Raw genomic sequence first — 13,209 nt, forward strand, 5'->3', positions numbered from 1 at the left:
TGGACTCCAGAAGCGCTTTGGGGCCTTTTCATCCGTGTGTGTTGTGTTCTAGAAGCTTGACGAGTTGAAATTTTTGAAGCCCAGAACTGAAATTCACTTTAATCCACTGATCTGACGCCTGCTCTGAAAACTTATCGTTCTGTCCATTCCAGTATCAAAGAAAAACAAAACAGCAGCGATGCCATTTCTCTGTCAACATTCTGGCAAAACGATGATAGATTTACAGCAACTTCTTTGGTTTTTCTGCTATTTGAGGTATCTGCTAAACAGATTGATTGTGAGAAGACAGATGGTGGTGTGCACGCTTCAGGACAACTGAAGGAATGAGAAACTGTTCAGCTCAGTAGATCAAATTTGCTATAGGCCTTGGACGCGGTTGTACCGTGCGTAGGTGTATAGGCTCTCACGGACATTTTTGACTTTCTCTCTGGACGCAGTTGAAAGTAGATGAAATAGCACAAGGTGCTTGAAATGAGACAAAGATACACATTTCTATCGTGCCAAAGCAATAAGACAAAATCTGTCATTTTTATGTCCTAAAATACTTACTTAACTTTGGCTGACCACTCGCTGGAGGATATCAAGCAAAGTGTAAACGCATCCACGAGAGAGAGAGAGAGGATTTGGATCAGAAGTGTCGTTTCTGTTCTTTTATGAGCATTCACGACTTTTGTCGCCTTGTTTTTGTTTCTCTCTTCTGTGGTGAATTCACTCAGATCTTTAACCACCCTGCCGTGTTCTTCTGAGCCCTTCCAGGCCCGCTGCAGCCCGGCGCACCCTCACGCAGCCCCTGGCCTTCCAGACCGTCGTTATTTTCCGTGATTGACGCTTTGGGATGGTGTGCATTTCATTGATGAGAATTTTAGAGCCCCGCGGCTCGTGATCCTTCAGCAATCGTCGGTGCGTCACCCTCGAGCCATCTGAAGGGGGATGGTTATAGATCACTTTCAAATATTCACTTTCATCACCATCGCCTAACAAAACCAACCTGCCATGCCGGAGTCTGCAGACCTGGAAGGTAAAGATGCGTCACCGACACACGTTTTTGCTTCTGGAAAAGTCTTTTTACTCTTTGTGTGCTCTGGATGGTTCAAATCGTATTGCTCCCTGATTTTTAAGGCTTTAAACCAATTCTTAATGTTAGAGATCAGAGAACAGCGAAACTCAGGGAATTGGAGCGCCAATGTCTAATCTCTACATCATCTAATCTCTACATTGTCTAATCTAATTTAAGATAATCCTGATCAACATCTGTGACGCCCACGTTTAGCCCTTGAGGACCAGTGGTGACACTTGTGTCACATCCATCGACACATAAATATGGTCACATCCCATTTCAAATATCTGCAAAATGGCTTCTTGAGTCATACATGGGGCGACGCTGGCACAGGAGTTAAGCGCTCCCCCTGTAATCGGAAGGTTGCAGGTTCAAGCCCCGCTCAGTCTGTCGCTGTCGTTCTGTCCTTGGGCAAGACACTTAACCCACCTTGCCTGCTGGTGGTGGTCGGAGGGACCGGTGGCGCCGGTGCTCGGCAGCCTCGCCTCTGTCAGTGCGCCCCAGGGCAGCTGTAGCTACATCGTAGCTCATCACCACCAGCGTGTGAATGGGTGAATGTCTCTAGAAGGCGCTATATCAAATACAGGCTATTTACTAGAGGTGCTGAGAAAAATCGAATCAAGTCTGAATCGGGATTCTTATTTATAAAGATTCAGAATCGATTCACAAAGGTTCAGAATCGATTCCAAAAACTCAAATATTTGGCATGTTACAGGTCTGAGACACACTTTTTTGGTCTTTGTTAGGAGAGTCAGTACTCCGTTTACTTTTGTGGTCCCATAAATTGAGATGATTTATGTTTGAATCTGCTGATAAGAGGACACTTGAATGTATTTTTTCCACACTCAGAAAATAAATATGAGAATATCTCAAACTTCTAAGTTGATAAACGAGTACTCAGGATTACTCATGTAACTTGTTTCTACACATACTTGAAAAGTATTTGACCATGTTACTTTCAAAGCTACTGTTAGGTAACTACAGATTAGTTATATTTTACAAGGGAAGCAAAAATAAATGTTGCCTTTTGGTCAAAAGATTGTTTCTGTTTACAGTTTTAGAATCACTTTATTTTACCTTGTAAATTAGCATTTTTGGAGCATGACCAGTTTAAAGTCAAATAAAAATGTCCCATAGCTTTAACTAACTTGCACAACAAAGTAGTTCATCCTGGAGCTGACACTCTTTGTTAATACTGATTGTGAATCAATTTAAATCGAGAATCGATTCTGAATCGAATCGGCACCCCAAGAATCGGAATCGAATCAAATCGTGAGTTGCTCTAAGATTCACATCCCTACTATTTACCATTTACCACATATTTAAATTACATCCTGTACATACAATTATCAAAAAATGATTATTCCAGTCTGTTTTTATTTCATAGGGTTTGTGTGCTCAGGGTTAATGCCATAGAAAAGGTTCATTCTCACTGGTGAGTGACAAAGTGTTTGAAATATTTGCAAAGCAAATGAATTGATTGAAAAACCGTTTATTTACACGTGGGTCATACTTAAACGATAAAACGTTTTTATTCCAGGTGCACACGTACGGGAACATTTTCATCTTCTTGCTAATCCAGCTGTTTCTGTGTTTCAAAGTGGACCAAGAGGATTGTAACGACCGCTCAGAATCGTTTTTAGGAAGTCGTTTTGCGTCGTTTTGGAAAAGTTTTCATTTTTAAACTTGTTTGGGACAGGAGACCGTGTCCACGGTTTCCACCACCTGTGCGTTTAGGGTGTTCAATGAATTCTAGACTATTTAGGAACCGTATGGTACCACTCATTCATGTGTCAGAACGTGTGTGCTCCATTGACCTCCGGGTCACATACCATGCAAAGAGGCGGTGCGTTAATCCCGACCATGAACATGTTTGGAGGAAAACCAGGAGACGGGATGCTGGTGAGGAGGGCTCACTTTTGAGCCCGGTCAGCTGGTAAAATGCTTGGTGGTAGGCATGTGCAGAGGCTTGAAATATGTTGAGGAGTATGTTTGTTATCTATTCTCCTCGCCGCCGGCTGTCCGGGACCTCCCCTCGAGTTGAGTCGTCAGCAATTCATCTCAGAGGCTTCAGGAGAAAAGCGGGAGGAAATCTGATCCAAATGGTGGCGCTATAAAGCCCTTCACTGATTTGCAGGTTCATCAAAACGTAGTCAAGACTTCATCACTGCTCATGACCCACGTCCTCCTCTTACAGCTGGCATCCTGAGCTTCTTCATCTCTCCTCAGCAGCAGCAGCAGGCTCCAGCAGAACTGTCCCCAACGCTGCTTCTACTTGGGAAGGTAGATTCATCTAAAGGTAGAGGGGGGGGGGGCATCTTTAAGGTTAGCGTCCTTTGCTGATTTTCTATTTTTCTTTTCTTAGACATGAAGATACAAGGCCATGTGACTTTCTTCCTTTTGCTTGGGGGAATCTGGGCTCAGAACAGCCGGAATGCCAAAGCTGGTGGCAAGTCGAGGAAGGCTGGTGGGATCCAAGCAGGTGATGCTGGCCAGTCCCCTCCTGCAGTTGATGTCGCTGCTGCAAGCACTGGGAACACTGGAAGCGGTAGGAGCTCCGAAGGTCCTGCAAACCCAGGACAGGATGGTGCTGCAGGAGCTCGGGCAGCAGGACCACAGACAGATGACATGAGGCTCCACGTCCTCAGGAATGCTCAGGTTACATGTAACGATGGAACAGCAGCTGGGTGAGTTTTCTTCAGCTGATGCCTGCTCTCTCGGCGATTCGAATCTGTGCAACAAGAAGGTTATTTTTGTGGTTCTACAGGTTCTACCTAAAGGAGTTCAGAGGAAGCCGCAGATGGCTCTTATTTTTGGAAGGTGAGTGTTTACAAACTGGTTAAATTGGTCTTCCGAGGTCAGATGGTTTTGGTGTGACGCCTCATGGGAATGCCATCTTGTTACACCTTCTGTTCTTTCATTTGGCGTCTGCTTGAAGGATTAGAAACCTTGACTGAAATGTCTATAACAAAAACAGCGATTGGAAATTAGAACATTTAGCTGATTTTCAGTGAAACTAAGTGATGTATAAATATGTGAACCGAGGAGAAAAACCATAATTGTTTGTAGACCAGTCTACGGATGCAGTCACCTCCTTCCTCTCAGACCTAATGTGTTAACCAAGGTGTTCCTCACTCAGGTGGAAGATCTAACATCAGTCTTTATAACTTGTAGGAGGCTGGTGCTGCTACAGCAAAGAAACCTGTGACTCCAGGTATCAAAGTATCCCCCGACTCATGAGCTCAACGGGTTGGCCCCAAACTAAAAGAGGTTAGAGCGTCAGAAGTAGATTATGGAACTATTGTTGCATGTTTTCTCATCATTTATGATGCTAATTATTGATGTAATATCTTGCAGGAACAGGAATCCTGTCCTCTCAGGCAGAGGAAAACCCCCACTGGCATAATGCAAACATTGTGTAGGTGCCTTTCCTTTTGTCTCACACTGCTGTGGTTGCTAAACATCTGAACATTTAAATTAAGTTAATTATTTTTAAACGCTGATGTGAAATATTTTACTTATTAATATTCTGCTGATGTTGAAATATGAACTTCAGCAACACAGTTTTATTGTTCGTTTTGTGAAAATGAGCTGCTGAGAGGAGTTTCTGTCTCCCCCTGCTGGCAGTGACAGAAACAACATGAACAATGTACCGCCAGAGATCCAGAGGTCAGGGGCCGCTCTTCTAGAGCTTAAGCACAAAACGGGGTCTGAAAGATGCGTAAGCAACTTTCTACAAAAAAAAAAAACATGACAGGAAAATGTGCACAACGCTACTTCATGCTAACTCAGACCTGGACATGTTGGAGATGGCAAATCAGTGACAGTGACAAAAAGTTTCCGATATAAGGAACCCAGCAGGTCGCATCGAGTCACTGACTAGTGTCAGAGTCTTTACAGCAATCCTCATTCTAAGCAAGCATGCAGCGACAGTGGAGAGGAAAACTCCCTTTTAACAGGAAGAAACCTCCAGAGGATCCTGGCTCAGTATAAGCAGCCATCCTCCACGACTCACTGGGGATGGAGAAGACAGAGCAGACACACACACACACACACACACACACACACACACACACACACACACACACACACACACACGCACACACACACGCACACACACACGCACACACGCGCACACGCACACACGCACACGCACACACACACACATGCACACACACATACACACACACGCACACATGCACACGAACACGCACGCACACACACACGCGCGCGCACACGAACACACACACACACACACGTGTATGCACACGAACACACACACGTGCACACACACACGCACACACACATACACACACACACATGCACACGAACACACACGCGCACACACACGCACACGAACACACACGCACACACACACACACGAACACACGCACACACACATACACACACGCACACATGCACACGAACACGCACGCACACACACACGCACACAAACACACACGCACGCACACACACACACACACACACACACACGAACACAAACACACACGCACGCACACGAACACACACGCACACACACACACACACACACACACACACACACACTGAAGTTTTCTATTCAGACTTCTTCGTGTCTGGGTTTGCCTGCTGGCACCCCTGCCATGGGCACCACGCACCATGCATGCGTGGGACACCAACTAAAGGCCACATTCAAAAAGAAGCTTCGGTGAGGCGCTCCGTGCTCTGAGCATTCATCTAGTGGTAAACAAGCAGGTGATATGGTATTCCAACAGACAGATATGAATTTTGAGGTAAAATCAGCCACTAATTTGTTATCGATTTGACTATTTCTCCAGTCAGGGAACTACTTGTTTCTGGGCTAGCTTTGAGCGATGTCACCTAGATGTAGCCTTCTTACTGCAGGTAAATAACTGGCATCGCTTAAAACCACCCCCAAAAATGTGTAAAGATGACATTTTGTTGCAAAAGGCAAGGCAGCTTTATTGTAAAGCACATTTCATACACAGAGGGAGATAAAGAAGCTATTATGGGAGCGGACTTGCTGAATGGCTTCTGTTCAGAAAAACTGATGAACTTGTTGGAGCAAAGGCCGCCAGATTCCCTTAAAAGTGTTTTTCTTTGCCAAAGGGCAGCTGGAGAGACTTGTGAAACACATCCTGACTCCTTTAGAGCGGAGAAGTGTAACTGACTTGGTCGTCACCTCCCTTCTGCAGATTCATCCCGTACTGTTCCAGTGATGTTTGGAGCGGCACGGGGCCTGCCCCCACCCCACCACCAAGAACCCGACAAGGACGGGAAAAAGCAAGGGAGAGAATCACCAACACAAGTAGGTTTCCTCATTTTTCTGCCTGACGGTTCTCACCTGCTGAGCGTGGGCGCCCTTCCTCATCCAGCGTTTGTCTTTCTGATCAGCTGACTACACGTTCATGGGATCCCTTATTATCCGTGAGGTCATCAAAGACCTCATCCCCAAAGGAATCAAGCAGGCAAAGGTTGTCCTGCTTTCTGGCACCAGGTGAGTTTGTTTTATTGCTCTTATGATGACCAGAGCTTTTGGACCCGCACCCTGCTCCTCCGCGCCATCTGGACCACCTCCATGCCTACCATGAGAAGGCCTATTTATGGTGCATCCTCTTGTCAGCAGTAAAGATGTTTACAGTCGACTGTGATCAGTGACATAATGTTTACTAAAGGGCCTTGCCCTGTAATGGTGAACATTCTTCTCAGGTTAGCAGGATGGTTGTTGCGAAAAGCTGACGTCCTAAAGCTAGATCCAACGTGAAGCAGCTAAAAAAGGTTTAATAAACTCGGCCTCAAAGCCACATGATTCACCGATGCTCTTGGCTCCCCTGCAGCGCCGGAGGAACAGGTGTTCTGCTGAACATCGAGAGGGTTGCCAGTCAGCTGGAGCAGCTCGGCGCTGAGGCTCAGGTCCGAGGCCTGGTGGATTCCGGCTGGTTTCTAGAGAGTAAGCAGCAGAGGTCCCCAAACTGTCCTGAGACTGTTTCCTGCTCACCTGAAGATGCTATAAAGATTGGACTCAGGTGAAGACTTTTGGACTTCTAGCATCCTTTTAGGTTTGAATTTGAGTCACTTTAATAGGTGCGAACTTCTCTTTTAAAAATAACGTCCTCAGGTTGTGGAACGGAGCCGTGCCTGACCGATGCCGGCAGCTCTACAGGAGAGGCGAGGAGTGGCAGTGCTTCTTCGGGCACAGATTATACTCCACCTTGACCTGTGAGTTCTGAAATGCATCAGTTCTTCAGCCTTTGAGAAAAGTCAAATGTATGCACCTAAACTCTTTGTCTGTCAGGGATTTTAAAGCTGATAAATCTTAGATAAACACGGAGTCATGAAACCCAAACCTCTAAAAGTCTTTTAAAGTTCTAAGACTACTTTGTTAAATCAGAACTTGTTTCATGCACGTCTCCACTTCGCCAGGCCCGGTCCGGAGGAACAGTTTCAGGAGCCGGCCGAGTACCTGAACAGGGACATTTACTCGGCAAGGGCTCGGTAGAGTCGATGGGCGGGACTTGTGGAAATTAGAATTGTTAACTCATGCTGATTTGTTGTATTTCAGCAGGAAATTACTTTGGAAGACGTCACCAACAACCAACATTTGTAAAATTGTAAACGTTGCTGGTGAAGCAGGATGCAAGGAAAAGAACATAAGCTGTGTCACGCTGCTTTAAATTCACCGTTAACCCCTCCAGGCCGTAATTCATGGCGCTCACAGAGCTCGTTGGGCCTGGAAGCAGATTTATCTTATCCTACACCTATCTCCTGCATTAGTTCTGAAGGCTGTTGTTGGTTTAGAGTCCAGGAAACAGCAGGGAGCGTCTATGTTAAAAGAAGCTACCTGTTAGCATTAGCAACTCCACCACATAGCAGAACTCCTCCAGGCTTGTGGTATTTGTGGAGAATCATCAACGTTGGAGAGCAAACAGAGTCAGTGGTAGAGTCGTGTTGCTATTAGCCAACCAGAGGAGCGATGTCCACATATCAGGAAGTAAGACTCCTGTCCTTCCGTCTGAAGCTCAGCTCTGATGTGGCTCACTTCTAGTTCCTGAACAGGCGCGCCAGAGCTCCCTCTTCCCAAGTGTGACTTACAAGAATGAATTAACACTTAAAAATCTGAGTAAAGTTGACCTTTAAGTGCAGTTCCCGTGGATGCCTTTTGGCACTGATCAGTGATGTCATAACACCGCTGGTGTTTAGGACAAACTACCAGAGTCCCAAAAAGAAAAACACCATGTTGTGTTTACGATCAGTAAAAGACGTTTGGACATAGAAAATATCAACTGGTGTTTAACAATATTGTGTTTACTCCGGTAATGCGAGTTCCTGTATCAGTGGGCGTGGCCTAAGAATGATAGCAGGTGGGAGGGTGAGGGTTTGATGATGGCGTTTGTGGTTAAAGGCTAGCTTGTTTGTAGATTTGCACTGCAGCTTAACCCTCCTCAGCTGCCGGTGGCACCAGTGTTCAGCAGCCTCGCCTCTCTCAGAGCGTCCCAGGGCAGCTGTGGCTACGTTGTAGCTCATCAGCACCAATGTGTGTGCGTGGGTGAATGGCTGGTTGTGTTGTAAAGTGTCTTGGGGGGTTGTAGATCCATAGAAAGCACTATATCAAATACAAGCCTTTTATAATTCAAGATTTCTTAGAATTACAATCAATCAATCAATCAAGTTTTATTTATATAGCGGTTTCCACCACCCTCAAAGGGGGCCCAAGGTGCTGGACAAGAAGGGTAACAAAGATACAAATAGCAAGTCATAAAAACATTAAAAACAAAATAAGAACAGAGACATTTGTGAGAACAATAAAATGCAAATGAGATAAAATTTAGATAAAAGAGAATTCAAATTAATTAGTTCAAAGAAAGCTAAGAACAAAAAATAAAAAACAGAAACCAAAAGCTTTAGGAGAAAGCCATCCTATAAAAATTAGTCTTCAACCGGCTCTTAAAGACTGCCAGTGATGGGGACTATATGATTGTGAGTGGGAGCTGGTTCCAGAGAGAGAGGGTGCAAGGACTTGAAAAGCCCGATTACCAAGAGTCTTAAATTAGGTGCGAGGGACGATAAGCAATTTCTGGTCAGCCGACAGTAAAGACCTTGAGATAACATGCTTTATTAAGAGCTCTGCTAAGTAGGTGGGGGCACTGCCTTGAAAAAACGTAAACACAAAAAGCAGAACTTTAAACTGCCCGGTAGGAGACTGGGAGCCAGTGAAGATAAGTCAGCACCGGAGAAATGTGGTCCCTTTTCCTAGTTCCAGTCAAAAACCTAGCAGCACTGTTCTGCACTGATTGCAGGCGATGCACAAATGTCTGACCCAACCCAGCATAGAGGGATCACAAACGCATGGAGTACACGCTCCAAGTGAATTCTGGAAAGAATAGGCTTGGGTTTAGTAAGGCAAGGTAACTGAAAAAAGCAAGACCGAACTACTGAGTTGACATGAGAGTCCAATCTAAGAGCAGAATCAAGTCTCACCCCCAGGCTAGTGACAGCTTCTGGAGGGATGAGAAGGTGCACGAATCGACAGTAGAACCCAAATCTGAGCTGCATCTTGGGTGAAACATGAAAAATTCCGTTTTACGCTCATTAAAGTACAGGAAATTCACTGCAAACCATGCCTTGACCTCATTTACACAGGTCTCAAGGTTTAAAAAAGAAGCCCCGTTCCTCAGAGACAGTGGAGAATAGATCTGGCAGTCATCAGCTTATAAGTGGAACTTAATGCCATGTCTGTGGAAGACGGACCCCAACGGTAATAAATAAACTGCAAAAAGCAGTGGTCCGAGAACTGAGCCCTGCGGAATCCCCAGCGCAGAGCCTCCCAGGAAGAGCGAGCTTTCCCCAATCTCACACAGAGCCTCCTACCATATAGGTAGTAGCAAAACCATTTATGGGCAAACCCAGTGATCCCTACACATAGTTCCAGGCGATCAAGCAGTGTATCATAGTCCACCGTGTCAAACACTGCCATAAGGTCCAACAAAAGAAGTGCCACAGAAAAACTCTGATCCAAAGATATATAAATGTAATTCAAGAGCAGGGCCGATGCGGTGCTGTGTCCAGGCCTAAATCCAGACTGGAAAACCTCACCGAGTCAGATAAGTGAGATACCAGCTGCTGGTGAACAATCTTTTCCAAAATTTTAGAGGCGAAAGGGAGGGTGGAGATGGGCCCAACAATCCATTTGAGGCAATAATAATGAATAAACTTTTAATGATGTGTTTTCTGTTCATTTTTAGAGGGAAACGTTTGATATGACTCCCAAAAGGGTGCACTTCAGTTCCCAGTTTTTATTTATGACTGGACAAACGTTTTAATTCTTCCCAAAATGACGTGAAATGAAGCAAACAAAATGTGCATAAATTATAATTTTATTCAAGTTGGTGGTTATTTTTATGCAACGTTGTTCTACACATTTTGAATTTGTAAGAGGTATTATATTATAAAACTTTACCAACCCTAACCCTACACACCCAGGCTTGTGGGTTTGCAAAAAGAAAACGGCTTTTAAGTCGCTGAGCACTTGGACCAAAACTTACAGGCACAACTAGATTTCCAGGTATCACTCCTAGAAGGTGCAAAAGTACTTTTGGCGTCTCTCGTTTGAAAATCTGAGTAATTGTAGTTGTTTTAAAGTGATGCAGTAATAAAAAGTATCCTAAGACCCTGCAGTCTCGCACAAGAACCGAGACACAGTTATATTTTAACAGACACAACAATTAGACTTATAATTTTTAAGTTTTTATTTATTTGAAGAAATCTGTAACCATTGCTTTTTTTACATTTTGAACTAATAACATTTTTCCATGTTTGTGAGGTCTGCAAAACACCCAAACAGCCCACTGTTGTCCTTTACTTAATGTAAAGATTTCCAAATGTCTGCTGGTAGTGACCGGAGGGTTGTGGTTTCCCCGGCAGCTCCTCTGTTCATCGTGCAGTGGCTATTTGATGAGGAGCAGCTGAGAGGAGAAAACATCTTCCTGGGGGCACACAGTCTGTCTGAAGAGCAGTGGCAGTACATACAGAACCTGGGCTTGGAGCTGAAAACCTCCCTGAGAGATGTCACGTAGGTTCCTGACAGCCATCCGGATTTAACCCGCCAGCTAAAAACAGCTGACTTTGGCTTTCGTTCGTTTCTTTCAGGGCTGTTTTTGCTCCGTCTTGTCTCTCCCACACGGTCATCACCAAAGGGTAAGGATATTTATATTTACTTATACTTAAATGTCTGTACTTAATAACTTGACATCTACCACCCGCCTGTCTGTAGCAACTGGGTCAGTTTCCAAGTTAAAGGCACCAACCTCCCGCGGGCCCTGCACTGCTGGGACAGGAGTCTGGAGGCAACTCGTAACAACAGAACCCCCGCTAAAGGTTGTCCATTCCACCTGGTGGACACCTGCCAGTGGCCCCAGTGTAACCCCACCTGCCCAGCTCTGGTGGACCGGGCCACCCAGCAGGAGCTTACTTTGCTCCAGATGCTGGTAGCCATGGGCCTTGACCCCCAGAAGCTCGGCCTGGATCCCCAGGGAGATACAGATTCTCTGGTCAGCATGGTCAGTAACGGTGGCTAAGCGTCAACACGAAGGGGAAGGAAAAGAGAAATGAGGGAAATAAAAGTGTTGAAGTGTAGCGTAACCATAGGAAGTCTGTAGAAATCTGGTTACTAGATGTTGTCCTGCTCAGCATTCCATTATGCTCCACATGTCTGTTACATCCGAGTCTAGGCCGGTGGGTTTGTCCCTGCTGCATCTGGGTTTGTTCTTGTTTTAGTGGACCCTCTAGTGGACACCGGGGAGATAACTCCACACCGAAGGCACTTCAACCACCTCGGTCACAGAGCTTTTAGCTCCACCAGATGGCTGCACATAACCCACAACACACACTTTCATCCTGATCACTCTCACATCCAACAGCGCCATAATCGGGCTTAATGAACAAAAATCCTGCACAAAATCAGAAGCACAAATGACACATTTAATACCACAGGGTTTTTATTCTCCTTTAAAAACAGCATAACTTATTTGTGCACACAAAGGCACTGCAGAAATTTGGTGGCTTAGTATTATTTTTTAGCAACTAATGCTATGCTAACTTATGTACATACACCCTAATATCTATACACATATTTTATATGCATGCAAAACAAAGTGTGATTAGTTAATGTTGTTTCTTTTGCAAGCAAGCAGAGTGGCTTTGCTGTTTTACCGTATTTAATTATGAAATGTGTGAAGTAGTTTTTGACTTGTGAACTTTTCATTGAAAGACAATGTGGTGATTCACTGCTCAGTGGTCATTGTCATCCTCGGTGTGTGTTTTTGTGACAGTTATTGACGGTTCTGTTCCTTGGTTGATGTATATGTGAAAACATAAAAAAAATAAAAGATTTAAAACTTGCAGCGTGGATGTATGTCCTGCTTTCTTCACATCTTTATATAATTACACCGACTGACAGCTGAAGTTACACCTATCAGAAACAGGTCAGCGAGATTACTCGTTGTTCTGACAGAATATTACACTGAGAGCAAGTCACCCCCCCCCCAATAAAAAAACAATTAGAAACTTAAGTCTTGCTACAAAGGAAGCAGTTTTTGACGTTGATTTTGGAGTTATTTGGATTTTCTGTGAGGATGTTGTGAGATGGTCGTCATAACCTAACGGCACCTGGGTTGTACTTAGTTCTTGTTCATCCTAGAAACTGTTGAAATCTCTAAAATATGCACATGAGGTCAAAACATGTGCATTGCGAAAACAAAAAAAATCCTTCTTATCTTTTATTCTATTAAGTTAGTTGGTGTGAAGGTGGACACAGAAGACAGAGACATGATGCAGCGACCACTAAAGGCAAAAGCCAAAAAACAATGAAGCCTAATCTTTTATTCCCTTCTCTTTAAAGAGCAAGTCACCCCCTACCAGAATAGTCCTACTCTCACTTCATGTTTGAAAAATGCAACAAATGCTGTTGCCTAGCAGACCGAGAGGGCGGAGCCACTAACAAACACACACACACAGGCTTACAACGACATTGTGACATCATATGGTACCAGCTAACGTTCTAGGGTACCTCTTAGCCAATAGTGATAGCAGATTTAAATTCAAATGCAATGCAGTTTTTACCTGACAACGGCACAACACTGACAGTTTTAGGCAGA

General features: G+C 44.6%; 1 protein-coding gene across 1 annotated transcript; it reads left to right on the top strand.

Annotated features, from left to right (window-relative positions):
• The first annotated feature begins 2,859 nt into the window (after positions 1-2,859).
• notum2 (notum pectinacetylesterase 2) lies at positions 2,860-12,454 on the top strand. The gene is made up of 12 exons (XM_015970898.3): positions 2,860-3,340; positions 3,423-3,744; positions 3,825-3,877; positions 4,232-4,327; positions 4,415-4,475; positions 6,253-6,365; positions 6,452-6,554; positions 6,895-7,083; positions 7,176-7,276; positions 10,979-11,126; positions 11,204-11,251; positions 11,328-12,454. Exons 2-12 carry the CDS (start codon positions 3,425-3,427, stop codon positions 11,629-11,631), a joined length of 1,536 nt encoding a protein of 511 aa, XP_015826384.1. The 5' UTR covers positions 2,860-3,340; positions 3,423-3,424; the 3' UTR covers positions 11,632-12,454.
• Positions 12,455-13,209: the final 755 nt, after the last annotated feature.

Source organism: Nothobranchius furzeri, chromosome 6, assembly GCF_043380555.1.
Source record: "Nothobranchius furzeri strain GRZ-AD chromosome 6, NfurGRZ-RIMD1, whole genome shotgun sequence".
NCBI classification, from domain to species: domain Eukaryota; kingdom Metazoa; phylum Chordata; class Actinopteri; order Cyprinodontiformes; family Nothobranchiidae; genus Nothobranchius; species Nothobranchius furzeri.

Excerpts from the sequence above, each read along its gene's own strand:
- notum2 (XM_015970898.3), top strand. The coding sequence starts at position 3,425 with ATGAAGATACAAGGCCATGTGACTTTCTTCCTTTTGCTTGGGGGAATC. Across the intron at positions 6,366-6,451 it reads GGAGAGAATCACCAACACAA|CTGACTACACGTTCATGGGA; the intron begins GTAGGTTTCCTC and ends CTTTCTGATCAG. Across the intron at positions 7,084-7,175 it reads GCTATAAAGATTGGACTCAG|GTTGTGGAACGGAGCCGTGC; the intron begins GTGAAGACTTTT and ends TAACGTCCTCAG.